At 41.7% G+C, this 17,393-nt stretch overlaps 1 protein-coding gene across 1 annotated transcript; it reads right to left on the bottom strand.

Moving 5' to 3' along the window:
- Positions 1-12,036: 12,036 nt before the first annotated feature.
- On the bottom strand, positions 12,037-13,246 carry LOC106443108 (glutathione S-transferase U28). The gene is made up of 2 exons (XM_013884706.3): positions 12,777-13,246; positions 12,037-12,688 (listed from the first exon to the last, which is right to left on the bottom strand). The coding sequence occupies exons 1-2, from the start codon at positions 13,098-13,100 to the stop codon at positions 12,338-12,340; spliced, it is 675 nt and encodes a 224-aa protein (XP_013740160.2). The 5' UTR covers positions 13,101-13,246; the 3' UTR covers positions 12,037-12,337.
- Positions 13,247-17,393: the final 4,147 nt, after the last annotated feature.

Raw genomic sequence — 17,393 nt, 5'->3', positions numbered from 1 at the left:
AAAAATTTGAGGTGAATCTAGGATCTCGATCTGAGACTATATCTGTTGGCACACCATGCAACCTCACAATTTGGTCTACATACATCTCTGCCAATACTTCTACCTTATCAGTTTCCTTCATAGGTAACAAGTGCGCCACCTTCGTCAGTCTGTCAACAATCACCCATATTGAGTTATTTGATCTACCTCGAGCCGGGGGTAACCCCGTGATGAAATCCATGGATATGGAATCCCATTTCCACTGAGGTACTGGAAAGCTTTGTAACAACCCTCCTGGAATCTGATGCTCGACTTTGACTTGTTGACAAGTTTGACATTGAGCCACCCATCGCACCACTGATTTCTTCATTCCTGGCCAATGATAATACCTTCGGATATCTCGATACATTTTTGTACTCCCCGGGTGGATACTGAGTAACGAATGGTGCGCCGACTTCAAAATCTCATCTCGTAGCCCTTCTCCTTGTGGTACTGAAATCCTCCCATTAAGTAAAAGTGTACCATCTGCTGCCACATGATAGCCACTTTCATTTGGAGCTTCTTGATTTTTAACTTCTGCGATGATCCCTTTTAACTTTTCATCACGTTGTTGCTCCTGTCTGATCCGTGCGAGTAAACCTGCCTGGTTTACGGCACGCATGCCTAAATGCTCACTTAGCTCCCCTTCAATTGCCCATAAACTCATCAACTTGAGCTCCTTTGATAACAATTCCACTTCCTTTCCAATATCAGATGCCAACTTTCTACAACTTAGTGCATCTGCAACCACATTAGCTTTGCCTGGATGATATTGAATCTTCAGGTTGTAATCCGCCACAAACTCCATCCATCGCCTTTGTCGGAGGTTCAAATCAGGATGTGTGAACAAGTACTTGAGAATCTTATGATCTGGGAATACTTCCACAACTTCTCCATATAAGTAAGATCTCCAAATCCTTAACGCAAACACCACTGCCGCCATTTCTAAATCGTGTGTTGGGTAGTTCTCTTTATGTTTCCTGAGTTGCCTTGATGCATAAGCAATCACTTTGTCTTCCTGCATCAACACACAACCCAACCCAACCCTAGAAGCATCTGCGTACACAGTGTAAGGTTTACCTTGTTTAGGTAATGCCAATACCGGTGTTGTGGTCAAAGCATTCTTCAATCTCTGAAATGCTTCATCCGTTTCTTTTCCCCAGATGAATGGAACTCCTTTTCCGGTCAACTTCGTCAAGGGCTTAGCGATCGAAGAAAAGTTCTTGACGAACTTTCGATAATACCCAGCTAACCCGAGGAAACTTCTTACCTCGATTACCATTTGATGGCCTTTGCCATTCCTCGATGGCTTTCACCTTTTCCGAATCTACGGAAACTCCTTCTCCAGACACACGGTGCCCCAAGAACCCGATCTCTCTTTTCCAGCAAGAACACTTGCTGAACTTGGCATACAGCTTCTGGTTTCTTAACCATTCCAACACTAGCTTCAAGTGTGCTTTGTGCTCGACCTCTGTCTTGGAATATATTAAAATTTCATCGATGAAGATTATCACAAACTTGTCGAGATAATCGTGGAAGACTTCATTCATCAATCTCATGAAGGCCGCCGGTGCGTTAGTAAGTCCAAAAGGCATTACTACGAACTCGTATTGTCCATAACGAGTTCTAAACGCAGTCTTCATGACATCACCTTCTGATATTGGATTCTGATGATAGCCCGACTCCAAGTCGATCTTCGAAAACCAACTTGCTCCCCTTAGCTGATCCAACAACTCGTCTATCCTCGGAAGAGGATACTTATCTTTGATGGTCATATTGTTGATTCCTCGATAATCAATGCAAAGTCGCATGCTACCATCCTTCTTCTTGACAAATAAGACCGGAGCTCCCCATGGTGAAGAGCTAGGTCTTATGAAACCTTTCTCCATTAAATCTTCAAGTTCTTTCTTCAGTTCTGCTAACTCTGCGGATGCCATGCGGCAAGGAGCCTTTGCCATCGGCTTAGCTCCAGGTTCCAAGTTAATTGTGAAAGGGTTACTCCGAGGTGGAGGTAATTCTTTTAACGCCGCAAACACATCCTCAAACTCTTGTACTACCGCAATATCCGTAATTTCAACTCCATTGCTAGCGGGTCCTTTACTAGCAGTTACTGTTACTAGATACGCTTCTTCATGCAAATCTTTCACTCTCAAGGCAGCTACTAAAGACACAGACTTGCTTGGACTGATCCCGTAGAACACTATTTGCCGTTGCCCGTTCTCCTTGAACGAAATACCTTTTCCACAATCTAATTGTGCTCGATAACCTGATAACTAATCCATGCCCAAGATAACTTCATATCCTTTTAAGGGCACCACCAACAAATCTGCCAAGAACATCTTCTCGCAAATGACTAACAGAACTCTTCTGAGGCATTCTTTTGCTTGGAGGGTTTGGTCTCCGGGAGTCATTACAGCCACATCCATCCTGTCAATCACAAATGATCCCACAAACTCGGCAGCTACCTCAGGGGTCACAAAACTATGTGTTGCCCCGGAGTCGAACAATACATGTGTGGGACGCCCCGCAACATGTAAAGTTCCTGCCACAACATCAATATATATCAACAACATAATAATTATCCAATAGAAATTAACCAATCCATCACAAGCAATCACACAACACAAAGTCAAATTAGTAAGGTTAAAGAACCCAAATACCTGTGATGGGACCCTTAGATGGGCCTGGAGGTTTAGTATCCTCTAGTTTTAAAGCGTAAACTCTACCTCCTATAGCTTGCCTTTTTGGCGCTGGTGCGATTGCAGGTGGAGCTGAAGGAGGATGGACAGTGATTGGCGTAGCTGGGATAGGACGGTTGACGCTGCACTGGGTAGAGATGTGCCCTTTCTTTCCACACGTGAAACATGTAGGATAGTAGGAGTTTGACTGAAAGGATCCAGGTTTCTTCCCGTAGCATTCACTTGACTTATGGCCTATCTTGCCACAGTTAAAGCATTTCCCTATGAACAGAGATCGTCGACTTGGCCCTCCCGATTCCTTTTCCTTATCTTTACCCTTAAAAGATCTTTGGTTTCCACCATACTTTCCTTCTTGATGCTGTTTGGATTTCTTAGTTGCCGCCTTCTCAGCTTCCAATCCAATCTCCACATTCACAGCCTTTTCCACTAGCTCGGTGAGACTCTCGTAGTTCCCGACTGCCAGTCTATTTTCTAACTCTGGTTTTAGACAAAACATAAAGTTAGATATCATGGTTTCTTCATCATCTTGTCCTCGCAGCATATGTCGTCGCAGTCGGTTGAACTCAGATTCATATTCTCTAACTGTCTTGTCTCCTTGTACTAGGTTAGCAAATTGACGCTGAAGCCTTTGCTTGGACTCAGGAGTGAAGTACTTGCGTTCAAATTCCTGTTTGAATGCCGCCCAAGTGGTGACCAGATGTCCCACTTGGCGATCCCTACTCTCCCACCATTCTGCTGCGTCTTTGTCTAAGTAATATACTGCAATTTTCTTCTTACTCTTCAGAACATGTGAGGGTCCCAAAGTTTTTCTCCATAGTTCAAAGCAACTGGTCGGCTTGAAATGGATCTGTCCCGCCTTCATATTCTTCATGGCAGTTATCAACGGTAACATCGGTGTAGCCACTGTAGGTTGTGGTGGCATAAATGGCTGAGGTTACACCTGAGGTTGTTGCAGTGACCTCGCTATCACGTCATGAAGCATCTTCAAAGTGTGATCCATTCCTACTCCTTGTTGTGGTGGATCATGAACTTCTGGTTCAATCGGGTTGTTCCGCCTTATTGGTCTTGGTCCTTGGACACTTGACTCGCTATCATCTGTTTCTGGTCTTTCCCTTACAGTACAGTTTGGTGGAAAGTTTTCTTCTGGTGGTATCTCTTGATCATGTCCAAACAGATTGTTGTTTCTTCTTGTGTTTTCTTCACTGGATCCTTGGTTGGTATGCGCCAGTGTTTGCACCCTTCCCTCGGACTCATATCCTAATCCTCTTCTTCTTGAGACTCTGTCTATACCCAACATCCAATCTTGTCCCCCATCACTCCTTCTCCTCCTTGCCATCTGCAATCCACAAACAGGGAATTCCTATTTAGAATACTAATTAGAGCGAAACTCTGCAGGTTTCCTAATACATCTTTTGCGACACATTTGATTCGATAAAACACGGAAAGTACGTGATTGACCGCATGATCTAAACCATGCTCTGATACCACCTCTGTAACACCCCCGAACCGTTTTAGACATCGGTCAGTCAGCCGGGGAACAATCAAACAAGAACATGCCCGAACGACCTTCCTCTGCCAAGTCCGGAAGTGTCACAACGGGTTTAGAATAGACTTTCCAAGTCACAAAACATAATTTTGTAACCCAGAATATCCATTCAAAACTCGTTTCCTCTAATCTTCGGCCTGAGGCTTTGCAACCCGTACCGAGTAATAGAGTTGTGTTAGGTTGGACTAACCTAATATCAGATTCAACACGTCACGAATATAAAACATACTTTATTTCATATATATAAAACATGAAGTTCACAAGACCAAAATATTATACATAGGGTCCATGGACGCAGTCGAAAGTAAAACATACATTCATATATCTTGAAAACGAGTCTTTAGCAAAAGATGATCAATCTACACCAGCTCCTACAGTTCCGCGAGTGCTACGGTCCTCTCTACTGGTCACCTGCAAAAGGATGTGAGGAGTGAGTGAATTAGATTCACTCAGTGAGCCAGGGTTCCCTATCTAGCATATACAACTACCCGTCATTCTAAACCCAACCCCAAACACAAGCAAGACGGGTAGTTCAACAATCAATAGTCAAATATTAAATCCTAAATGATTAAGCAGTAAACAATTAAACCATAATAAATCCAAACACTCTTTATGAATGTCATCACATCAATCAACCATATATATACTCCTAGGGCCCAACAGAATCATTCTTCCTCCACATAAGGGACACTGGCAATCCCTTCACTATTACACCACACAGGCGTAGGCGCTCGGGAATCGCCCGGTCACGGTCCTCAATCGTAATCGCCGTGCCCCGGTCCTCTATCGGACTCGCCGGGGGCTGTTACATCCACGTGTGACACTCGGCCTTGGTGATCAAGCCAAGTTAAACCGAGCCCACCACTTTCCGGACCACGACCGGCTTAGTGGTACCGTTTGAGGAAGCAATGACCTGCAACTACTATTAGAACCACCACGAGGTCCTCACACAACAGTACCAACACGAGGTTCACACCTAAACAACATATAATAATCACACAATCACAATAATCCGGGTGCTTAGACTAGTCTTGCTATCCACTTAGCCCAGACATCGTCTCAAGTCTCGGATCCACAAACTGACACCTAGACTGGTCCGCCTATCCTAGCTCGGAAGCCGTCTCAGATGTCAGGAACCTGCATTAAAAATTCGTTAACAATCAATTAACCGTGACTCACTGTGATTAAGCGATGTGGCTCGACTCTTTGATTCCGGATGTTGACCAAACCCCTTTTATCCCCTCCAAATCTTCGTCTTGGTACCGTGATGTTAAATCCCAAAACCCAACGTCGATGTCTTGAGTGGACTGGTCTGGACTGATCAGAACTCTGAAAAAACTTCTTTCACTTCTGGACAGTCTTTCAGAATTTCCCGGCAGTTTATCGGTCTTTGGAAATGTCTATACTTCTAAAGCACCTCACTTCTTTTTTTCTCTCTCTCTAGCCACGTTTTGCTTTGGTTTCTATGGAATGAGATCAGTAAAAATGGTGAAGGGTGTCTGGGTATATATAGAAGTTGCCAGCCAATAAGAACATGCCACCCGATCGCATGTGTGTCATCTCGCATGCTTCCGGTCGCATGCGTGGCGACACATGGGCGTCCACATGCCCTGTTGCATGCCTCCTGGCCATGCCATAAGACACCTCCACGTCCACTTGCCCTTCAGCATGTCTGGTGTTCATGCATCGCGACACACGGGCCTCTGCATGTCGGTTCGCATGTGCAGATTGCAGGTACCGCGACACCTCGTGCTTCTGTGTGTCGAGCTGCATGGAACTGCTTCATGCACGTCTACACCTCCTTCTTGTGTTGATACTCAGCAGGTTTAATGGTTGAGACCACGTCCTGATCCCTTAGATCAAGCCACCTAGAGCTTCTCGGTCGATTTGCGCGATTCCGACCCTTCTGGTGAATTTTCGTCCCGCGATCAATCCTGAATATTCTTCCGCTCCCGTTCTGATGAGCTCAATATTTTTAATAGACTCCAGAATAACCTTAACCTTGAGGATAAAAATTTCCCGAGCCTTTGGCTTCCCTGAGAAATTCCATAAAACCAAAATTAGGGTTTTTTTTTTAAGATGGGGTATTACAGGAGATGGTGTATAAGGAACGTAAAAGTGAAGCGAAATCATCTCAAGACGCTACTGGAACAGAAGCTCCAACTCTTGTAAGTCTGAAGTTAACAGACGATAAAGTGCTTGAACATGGAGGTGGAGCTACAGACTTGGAAGATTTAGCTGGAAGTGAAGAAACAGTGGAAGAAACACCAAATCTTGAGGACTATCAGTTGGCTACAGATAGAGCTAGAAGACAAACAAGACCACCAAAGAGACTTGAAGATTATGAGTGTGATGCCACAGATGAAGAAGACATATACGCTTATTATATCTGTGAATTGCCTGAAGATGCGAGTTCATAACCATTGTCATATAAAGAAGCTATGGCGAATCCAGACAGTGATTTCTGGAAAGATGCAGCAGGAGAAGAAATGGTTTCATTGAAGAAGAATGAAACGTGGGTACTAGTTGATAAGCCAGAAGATAAGAAGACAATTGGGTGCAAGTGGGTGTTCAAGAGGAAACCTGGTATAGTTGGTGTTGAGCCACCAAGGTACAAGGGAAGGCTCGTAGCAAAGGGTTTCTCTCAAAGGGAAGGAGTAGATTTCCAAGAGATTTTTGCTCCACTTGTTAAACACGTATCAATTCGATACATATTGTCTGCAGTTGCTCATTTCAACATGGAACTTCAGCAGATGGACGTCAAGACTGCGTTTCTTCATCGTGATGTGGAAAGCCTGAAGGTGTGCCTTCGGATTGGTCGTACCATCATACTTCAGTACTTTGATTTTTCCCGGATCAGATGCCCTCATATCTGAGATGTGAGTGGTGAAGGGAGTCTTCCGAGCCCCTTTCAGCAGCCTGTTGATCTCGGGTGCAGCGCTGGTAGCGTGATGGATTTGGGATTTCACGGCTCTTACTTCTGCCGCAGTCTTGGTGATATAGTCGCGAAGATCGCGGATATCCGACTTCTCGCCAGTCGCGAAGATCGCGGATATCTGACTTCTCACCAGCAGATTTCTGAGCCTGTCGGCGTTTACTGTGAGTGAGCTCGGTTTGCTTTTCAGCCAGCTCTTCTTGTTCGTTCCAATAGGGGACTTCCTCTTCTTCCGTCATCGGTTTGTCGAACGGAGAGCTTTCCCGAGCAGATCGGCTTCTGGTCCTTCTTGGATGTATGTCGATGTCCTCATCGGTATCGTTGGAGACATCGCTAGGATCCAGGTCGACGTGCTCGACTTCGTTATCCTCCGAATCTTTCACGGGAGGCGGAGGACTTTCAGGGTTTCCCTTTTCGACGGGAGATATTTTTCTAGGGTTTTGACCCGAAGGTTGTTCCCGCGTGGCTCCAGGCCTATCGAGTGGGGTAGCGAAGTCGAGTCTTTTCCCGCGGACTTTAGTGGTTCCGCGGGGACGGATTGCTCTGGTCCTTGCCGTTAAGGTTTCAACCTGTTTGGTCAAGGTGCTCACGAGCCTGTCCTGTTCTTCCGACCTTTTTCGTAGGTGGCAAACATCTTTTTAAACTCCTCGAGCGCCGCGGCGTTGGCTGGTGCGTTGGCCGTGGATACGTCCGCTGCGGGAGTGTGGAGATCAGTGACATTGCTTCTGTTAAGAGGGTCTGCATGTTATCCGCGTCGTCAGTTGACATGTCTGGTTGAGCGTGATGTGGTTGAGAGTTAGATTAATCCGTACCCCCCCCCCCTCCTTCTAGCGCCAAACTGTGGGAACCGAAATTCGCACTGTCGATTTCCGTTTAAATTAGGAAACTAGGAAAACCCTAATTTCCCAGAGGTCCTGGAGATCTGTTAATACCACACGCTAAGCAATCAGAACACGAGATATCAACGACAAAGTACAAAAATTGTAAAAAGTGGGCAAAATAGATCTTATTCCGAATCCGTGTTTGAGCGTTACAACAAGGTATAAGCCTGGGCTCGAGAGCTGTAGGCGAGATTCCTAGTTCTAGCAACCCTAAGACGGCTAAACCTAATTGAGTCGCAGCTCGAAATAACAAAAACGGAAATATGCCTAAATCGCTCTAAGTGCTAAGTTTTCTCCGAAAAAAGTCTCTCCACATGCCTCTCGCCTAGGACTCCTTATATACTGGCTCCTAGGTCGGTTTATGCTTTTCCTCTTCTGCCCTTAAGCCATCATAGCATAAAAATGGAGATATTCCATTTTTTCCGATCTTCATAATTATCTTCAAAATTTTGTATTTATCCGCGGAAACTTGACATTTATCTTTCCTTGCGAACCAAGCGTAAACCGTCATGCAGCATACGGGCTGTTGGTTAAGAAATCGTAAGTTGGGCCTCGAGTCATGTCGTAGGTCCCTTTGGGCCGTCTTCTGACTCGCGTTTATTACGGCTTCTTTCGATAGAGAACGAACTTTCCGCGATTTTTACCGTAAAGTTTGATCGATGACTTAGAATGGCGGGAAACATGAAATGGGTTCGCTATGGTCTTCGGGAGATAGCATCGAAGGGTAGACGAGAATGCATGGACTAATGTCGTATCGACGTTTCAGAAGAGCTGGGTCGCTACGTAGCGACCGAGCGGAACGGACGCTCGGTCGCAACGTAGCGACCGATCTCGAGCCAAGCTCGGTCGCTACGTAGCGACCGATCTCGAGCCAAGCTCGGTCGCTACGTAGCGACCGAACGGAACGGACGATTGGTCGCTACGTAGCGACCGAGCTTGGCTCGAGCTCGGTCGCTACATGGCGATCGGACAGCGTGCATGTGCGGTAGTTACGTAATGACCGAGCTTGGTTCGTCCGTGTTCTGATCGTCATACTCGGACCTACCCGTAGCTGGTCTGGGTATGTTTCTGATGGCTTATGTTTGATCTAAATAGAATTCGAATGAAGCTTTATCTCGGGAACATACGCTGCGACGTTTTCTTGACCGAGCATGATTTGTTACGGAAAGACATACTTGTATTCTGTCGGGATTTGGACGTTAACTTCGTCGTAACTGTTTTCGACCCCAACAATGGTGATTGTGGATGTTGTTACTGGATTTTTAAATCACCATATGTGGAAAGGATGCCACATGGGTAGTCACGGATAGACTTACCAAGTCAGTCTATTTTCGAAGTAATTTAGAAGGCAGAGAGAGCTGATCAGTCGGCGCAGATTTACATCAGCGTGATTGTGAAATTGCATGGAACTCTTGTCAGCATTGTATCGGATTGGGATTCGAAGTTCACCTCTACATTTTGGAGTCATTCAGCTCCTACAGTTCCGCGATTGCGTCTTCCAATGGGATGGAAGTTCGAAAAGCATCTACCTCTAATAGAGTTTGCATATATCGACAGTTATCATTCAAGCATTGAGATGGACCGTCTGAGGCTGTTTATGGTAGGCCTCATCATATACCACTTTGTTGGACCAAATTGGGGGAGCGACATGAGTTAGAACTATTAATGGTTCAAGAAACGGTAGAGCAAATGGACATGCTCAAAGATTGGCTTTAGAAAGCCCATAGCCGTCAGAGAAAGTTATGCAGCAAAGCGCCGTAAGGGTTTGGAGTTACATATGGGCGATCTAGTATACCTGAATATAAGGAAATTTCAGAGAGCATCTAAGACTCAGAAGCTAAAACAGCTTAAACCAAGGTACATGGGATTGTATCCTTCAGTGGAGCGGATATGAGCAGCTGCTTGCAGTTATTTTATCAGCAGTGTATCAAATTTCCACGACGTGGTTCATGTGTCAGCATTGAGAAAAGTTGAAGGAGAACCAGAGTTATTTTGCAGCAGACGTCAAATCACCGCAGGGAGATTGTATGCACCTTATCAGCTATTGGAAATTATGGATCATCAAGTGTCAACAGTACGGGGAATGTCGACCGTGCTTGTCAGATTTGATGGGAAAGAGATGGTATTCAAGAAGAGGATTAAAAGACCGAGCAGCTTGATTATTCAGAACTTTGTTGCGATGAATTGGACAATTAGCCGATAACTTGAATTCGGGGACGAATTCATTGTTAGTGGGGGACAATTGTAACGACTCGATTCAGGTATCCGAACTCGTTATCTGGTTAAGGCCCAAGCAATACCCGAAGCCCCGAAATGTTTGTCTATAAATACTCACATCTCCAGTTCCAGTAGCTTGTTTTCCTGCAAGAAAAAGAAATCAGTAGTTGAGAGAGAGAGAGAGAGAGAGAGAGAGAGAGAGAGAGAGAGAGAGAGAGAGAGAGAGAGAGAGAGAGAAGAAGTGGAGATTGCACCACCTGAGATCGTCTCCGGAGCTACCACATGCAGAGTCGACGTTGAGCTCGTCACCACCGTTCCCGGCAGCAAGAAACCGCCGGAAAACTGCCATGCAGTTAAGCTTAGTTTCGTCCGTTTAGTAATTCGTCAATAACTCTCTAACCGTTGCGAATTTCGTGCATGCAACCCCCACCATAGCGTTCCTCTCGTCGAGACGAAGCCGTAGCCGCCGACCTTGCTGGAATCGGAGCCCGGATGAGCTCGCACGCGCCCCCGCAAGTTTCGCCGTCCAAGCGCGTGCCGTCCACGCGCCACCGCCGGGAATCGTCGCCGCCGCCGTCTTCCACCTCTGCGTCGCCGTGCTCCGCCGCTGGACCACCGCTCGTTACCACCGGATCGCCGCCTCACTGTGGCCGTCCTCCGCCGTCGCCGCCGGATCGCCGCCTCACCGTCGCTGTCCTCCGCCGTCGCCGCCGGCGAACGTTCCGGTAAGACGCCGCCGCCCTCCGCTGTTGCCCCCGGTGACCGTCACCGGTGACTCGCCGGTGACTCGGTCAACTCGGCCGAGTCAACTCAGCGAGTCAACTCGGTTGACTCTGTAAACCAGTTGGTTGACTGGTTTGACCGGTTTAAATTGATTTCGGTTTAGTTAGGGTAAACCGGTCGGTTTAGTCAAATCGATTTCTGGTCAAAGCTTGATCTGGTTGACTTTGACCGGCGGGTTGACTTTTCCATAAACTTTGAACAAATCCATTTTTGACCGTTCGAAAGGCGTTGTGACCCAGAATTTCGATCTGATTTCAGATATGAAATCTATTTGAGCAGCTGGAGTTCGTAGACACTACTTTTCTATTTCTAAGGTGAGGGTCAACTCCCGAACTTCTCGTACACGGCTTAGGACCTCGAATAAGTATAATTTATTTCTAATGTGTTCCGTCTGTGTGAAATCGAGTCTGTCATTGCTTTTTTAGTTTTTAGGTTCTTTGCTTAAACCGGAACTAGGGGGTTAGATGATTCAACATTGATTGTTTCACTTAATGTCAATTCTTAGCTAGGATTGTTTGGAGACGAATACATAGATGGACTGTTGTATGCCGGATTGTATGGAGGTTACGGCCAATTATAGTCGACCGGTTGAGCTGTAGCCTGGGAGTGTCGATAAATCGTCTACGGGCAGTGTCCGAGCACTATCTCGAGCTGTGTTATGTCTTTGGCCTGTTAGTGGGCAGCGAGTGTGCACCTCGCTAGGACCATTGTTTGTTGCTTGGGTACTTTAGGTACTGTGTTTGACATGTGTTAGAAATAATTTATATTTATTCGGAGTGCTATGTCCGGGTTCATGGACTTCGGGGTGGCATCCCATACCTCACTGAGCGATTCCCCTGTCGCTCACCCCTCACTCTTCCCCATTTCAGGTGAGACAAACAACTATGTGATATTTGGACGAACTTGGTGCTACTGGACTTTTCCTTCGGATTTTTATTTGGGCTTGGGTGAGTGAAATTGGGTTTATGGACTTTTATATTACGGGATATTGTTGGTGGCCCGTCGTCCTTAGTGAGAAGGAGACGGGTGCCACATTGTTGTATGATGACGCGTCGGGAGTGACACGTTGTCCTCCAGATAGGAGGTGACGGGTGTCACAAAAACTAATAAAGATAAAAACATTATGATCGAACAGATGGATCATAAACCAGAAAAAAAAGACAGCCAGTTTATTTCTCAAAAGAACAACAATAAACACTTGCAACACGGAAACTTAAAAAGACAAGATTCAAAGATGTTCAGAATGCAATTTTCGCATTTATTCAACACCGAAAATCTGTCTGAGCTTAAGCACTTGCTGATACACTATCTCAGATTCAGGCAACGAAGCAGCAACACTGTCGCGTTCAACACATCTCTTTCCCCAAGCCACGATCTTAGGACACTCAGCTTCCACAGAAAAATCACCACATTTCTCGAGTGAATAGAACCAACTGTAGAATGGGACAAGAGCGATGTCAACATAACCAAATGTCTCTCCTCCAAAGTAAGGCTTGTCTCCAAGCTCAGCTTCAAGAACCTTCAAGCTGTCAAGAAACACCTTCTTGCCTTTCTCTTGTTCTTCTCCTTTGTTGTTTCCCCAAATCTTTCTTCCTCCTTCAAACGATATCTGCATAATGGATTGAACCATAATGAAAAACACAAGCAAGCAGCACAAAACAGAGGAAATGAAATTGAAACATGTTGCAGTTAAGTACCGTTTTCTCGGCGAAATCAGCCCAGAACCTTGCATTGGCTCTGGCTTGAGGATCAGAGGGCAAGAAAGAAGCAGCATCAGTCCACGTCTCGTCGATGTACTGAACCTGAACGAGAGATTCAGAGACGGGTTTGCCGCCATGGATAAGGACAGGGACTTTCTTGTGAACAGGGTTTGATTTCAGCAAGAGCTCACTCTTGTTCCACAAGTCTTCTTGTTGAGTCTCGAACTCGACTCCTTTCTCTCTCAAGGCAATCTTCGTCCTCATGGCGTAAGGACTTGCCCAGAAATCCAAAAGCACAACTTTCTCATTTTCTTTCCCCATTGTTTGTTTAGTTCTGCAATTTCCTTGCCAAAAAGCGCTTATATATGCACATTCGTGTATGATCGTTGAGAAGTGAACATGGTCAAGACGTGGGAAAGAGATTGGATTAGTTAAATTTAAGAATGTGCTGTCCAGACCATCGTGGAATCAACTTAAAAGTTTGTACTTATCTTGTTCTTATGTGTGTTACATGTGATTACTATATTTTACTAATACAATGATTTCAATTCAAGGACATTGGTACAATGAGTGTGACCCAAGTAAAAATCATTGACCTTAATCTCTCTTTCCAAACATCATAACCACCAAACATGGAGAAATAGAAGCAGTAAAGATTGACCTATGTTAAAAAATTATTTTGTATAAAAATATTATATACTTTACTAATTATCACTCATCATTATAAATCACTTTTAATTTTAACTCATTTTAATGATGAGTGATAATTTATTTAAATGAATCAATTTGAAAATTTTTTTTGTTAATTTACCTATTTAATATAATTTTTTCATATTTAATAAATAAATCACTTCTATTTTTATATAATTATAAAATTTATAAAAAAATAGTATAGAATTTTTATCTTCTTGTTTTAGAATAAAATTTTAATTAACATTGATTTATAATAAAATTATATTACTAATTACTAAATTAATTAATGTGTTATTTTATAAAAATATTTAAATTTTAAGCATTTAAATTTTAAGCGTGATGTTGTTAGATTCTTTCTTAATAAATTTTTTTATAATTAAAAAATAAATTCAAATTTATAGTTAGTTTATTATTAATATAAACAATCAAGTATGTCATATTAACTAATTTTTTAATTGGTTTTATTATGACTTGTTAAAAATAAAAATATGATCCTAAATTAATAGATTAGATATTAAACGAATTGTGTTGAAGTATAAATTCTTCAAATCAACTTTGAAATATGAAAAAAATGGATTTACCTGTCTAGAAAACAGGTGAAACGAGGAAGAACGATTTCATAGGCTTCAAAGGAGGAATCATTACAAAATAATTGGAGAAGAAGCGTCCCAAACAAATTATCAGCAATGGTGTTCCCCTCTGTGAGCTACTTATTGATTACCATCTTCTGGATCATAAACCTGCGTAAATTACATAAGTTAAATTTAAATTAGAACGATTAAAAATATTTAAAAGACAAATGGGTGAGATAAATGGGGTGCTATGATATTTATATAGTATAGCAAATTAGTTTACGTTTCTGAATGACCTAGTTTTCAAGATAAGCTATGAAATTGAATATTTTCTAATAAATTCTAACGATTGTTTATTCAAATATTAAATGCATGATATTAGGAGAAGATATCTCGTGAGTTCATTGCATTAGCCATGTCATCAAGTTTAGAAAGGCTTAATGATTAATCTCATGTCACCATTGTGAAATAACAGAGTCACCATTGTGAAACATTGAGTCAATCAAATTATAACGTTTTCACTTAAACGTCTTCTCAAATATGATGATATTTAATCACAAAAAACTATTGTTATATAAAAGTTGAACATATGTGAATGATTAGATGGATGAAAGAGAAGATGATAGTGAGTAGAGACATGTGGCAAAATCACTTCGCAAATATAGTCTAGGGGATATTGACATAACAAACTTTTCAATATATAACTGGAGCTCGGTGTGGAGATGTAGAGACGGCAGATTATATCTTTCTACACTGCAGATTCACCAAGAGAGTTTGGGAGTTACTACCAACGACAACACCTCTCTTTATATCTGTGACAATGGACGTCGAACAGGCTCTAAAACTAGGAAACAGCCTCACCAATTTTCCCCCAACGGGAGTATCAGTAGCCCTCTTTCCCTGGTTTGTTTGAAGCATTTGGACTTCACGCAACTCCCTGATCTTCGAAAACTTGGATCTGTCTCCACGAGTCATTGCGAACAAAGCAATCCGCTTGGCCCGAGAGTGGCAAGAAGCACAGCACCACACTCCACAGAATCAGCTTCAGAGCATCACAAGGCAATGACACCCTCGAAGGTTAGTGGGAACTATTGATGTGTTTACTGCGGCATGGAGATCTACTGGTAGGGGTGCAGGCTGTGGCTGGCTCTACACAGACCCAGACACCGGGTTGCGTCATCAATGAACATCTACAGAAGCATTTGTGGTTTCACCACTTATGGATGAAGCCATTGCAGTCCAAGAAGCTCTCCTGCAGGCTAGGACACTTCACCTCTCTCAAATTTGCATCAAGTCAGACAATCAGGTGTTTATTAATGCACTCATATCGAAGAATCATCCAGTCGAGCTCTACAGAATCAACTTGGACATCGAAACACTATCCTCTGCTTTTACCTCAATTATGTTTGTTTTCATTCCAAGGAGCTTGAACTCCATAGCTGACGCTTTGGCTAAATCAGCTTTGTATCACTCAAACTCAAACTCTGCATTGCCTTTCTAAAGCTCTCTTCTTTTTAATATAATGGTAGTTCAAAAAAATATATATATAACTGGAGCTGCTAGCTCCACTGGTAAGCCTTCTTCCCAAAGAGTAGAGGTGCCAAGTTGGAGTGTCAGCAGTTGCGGGGAGAGGATTAAACAACCAGCTCTTGTTCTCTGGATTAGCTTCTCATTCTCTCTCAAAACCCAGAAACATTGAATCTCTCTATTCGTTGTTGTTCTATCATCTATGGGTTCCTCTAGTTCTTCTCAGAAATCAGACATCGTCCAAGCTTCTATTTTCTTAATTAAACTAAATAATTAATAGTTAATATTTTGGAAAAGTTTAAAATATTAAAACAAAAAATAAATAATTATATAAAAATAAAAATATTTATCAAAATCAAATGAAACAAATTTTTATTTACAGAACACACGAAATAATAAATCTTGATAAAAAATAAGTAGAAGATATATTAACTTCTATTATAAAATAATTGAAATGAAATTACTAGGGTGAAAAAAAACTTAATTATTTTAATGACCAATAATTAAACTACACATATGTGTTGTGGACCCATTTCAACTACCAAACAATTCATGTAAATTTATTTTTTTATTTTTTTCAACAGTTTCATCGAAAGCATTTAACCGTTGAATAAAAGATTCAACATGCTCAATGTAAGTGGTCTAAGGTCAACTGATATTTTAGAATTTAATCCGTGCACCCACACAGATGTTATTATTTCAATGACCAATAATTAAATTACACATATGTGTTGTGGACCTTTTTTTTTACATTCAACTAGTTGAAAAAATTCAACTACCAAACAATCCACGTAAGTTTATTTTTTATTTTTTAAACAGCTTCACTGAAAGCATTCAACTGTTGAATAAAAGATTCAACATGCTCAATGTAAGTGGTCTATGGTTAACTGATATTTTAGAATTTAATCTGTACACCCACACAAATGTTAATTTTTACTTTATTTATATGTTGACATTTTTTTCATCTCACCATTTTATATTTTATTGGTGTCACCATTATATAATGCAATTGTAGCTAAATATGTTTTGGTATATGTAATTTATATATTGAGACATTTGGCACTAACATGTATAATAAAAAAAATCATTAGCATAAAAATTTATTTTATTTAATAAATAGTAATGTACACTAATATTTAAAAATTTGGTATTATATATGAAATCTGTATAATGTAAGTGGATTTATTAGAATAATTTATAGAAAATAATATTCAAAAACGTAATCTAAATTGGAAGTTTAGACTTAAACAGAATCACACTTGATTAATATTGTTTGATAGTAGGATTTAGGAATGTTCCTTTTTATTAGATGAATCGATAGTTATACTAGCTCATAAACCATACATAATTATAATTAGGAAGGTTAGATTTAAAATAAATTGCACTTGGTTGTAGGGAAGATAATTAGGAATGTTTATTTTTATTACGATTTTTATAATACCAATCGTTTATTATAAATAATAGGAACTAAAATTAGGAAGTTAAGATTAGCAGTGGCACAAGTTCTAATTGATAGAATAAAGAAATGGTTAATTCTAAAAAGTATTTCAATTTTAATAGAATAGATTTTATTTAATAAATAATAATATAAACATATTTAAACATTTGGTACTATTTACGAAATCTGTATAATATAAGTGGATTTATTAAAATAATATATGGCAATAAATATTTAAAATTGTAATCTACTGGAAGTTTAGATTCAAACAGAATCACGCTTGATTAATATTGCTTGATCGTAGGATATAGAAATGTTCCTTTTTATTAGAAGAATCGATAATATTACTCCAAACCATGCATAATTATAATTACGTTTTATTAT

The sequence above is a fragment of the Brassica napus genome, chromosome C6 (assembly GCF_020379485.1).
Source record: "Brassica napus cultivar Da-Ae chromosome C6, Da-Ae, whole genome shotgun sequence".
Lineage (NCBI taxonomy): Eukaryota > Viridiplantae > Streptophyta > Magnoliopsida > Brassicales > Brassicaceae > Brassica > Brassica napus.
This window is presented reverse-complemented; position numbering and strand designations above follow the sequence as displayed.

Coding starts and splice junctions, on each gene's coding strand:
- LOC106443108 (XM_013884706.3), bottom strand. CDS start 13,100: ATGGGGAAAGAAAATGAGAAAGTTGTGCTTTTGGATTTCTGGGCAAGT. Junction 12,689..12,776: donor CTGATTTCGCCGAGAAAACG/GTACTTAACTGC, acceptor TCCATTATGCAG/ATATCGTTTGAAGGAGGAAG.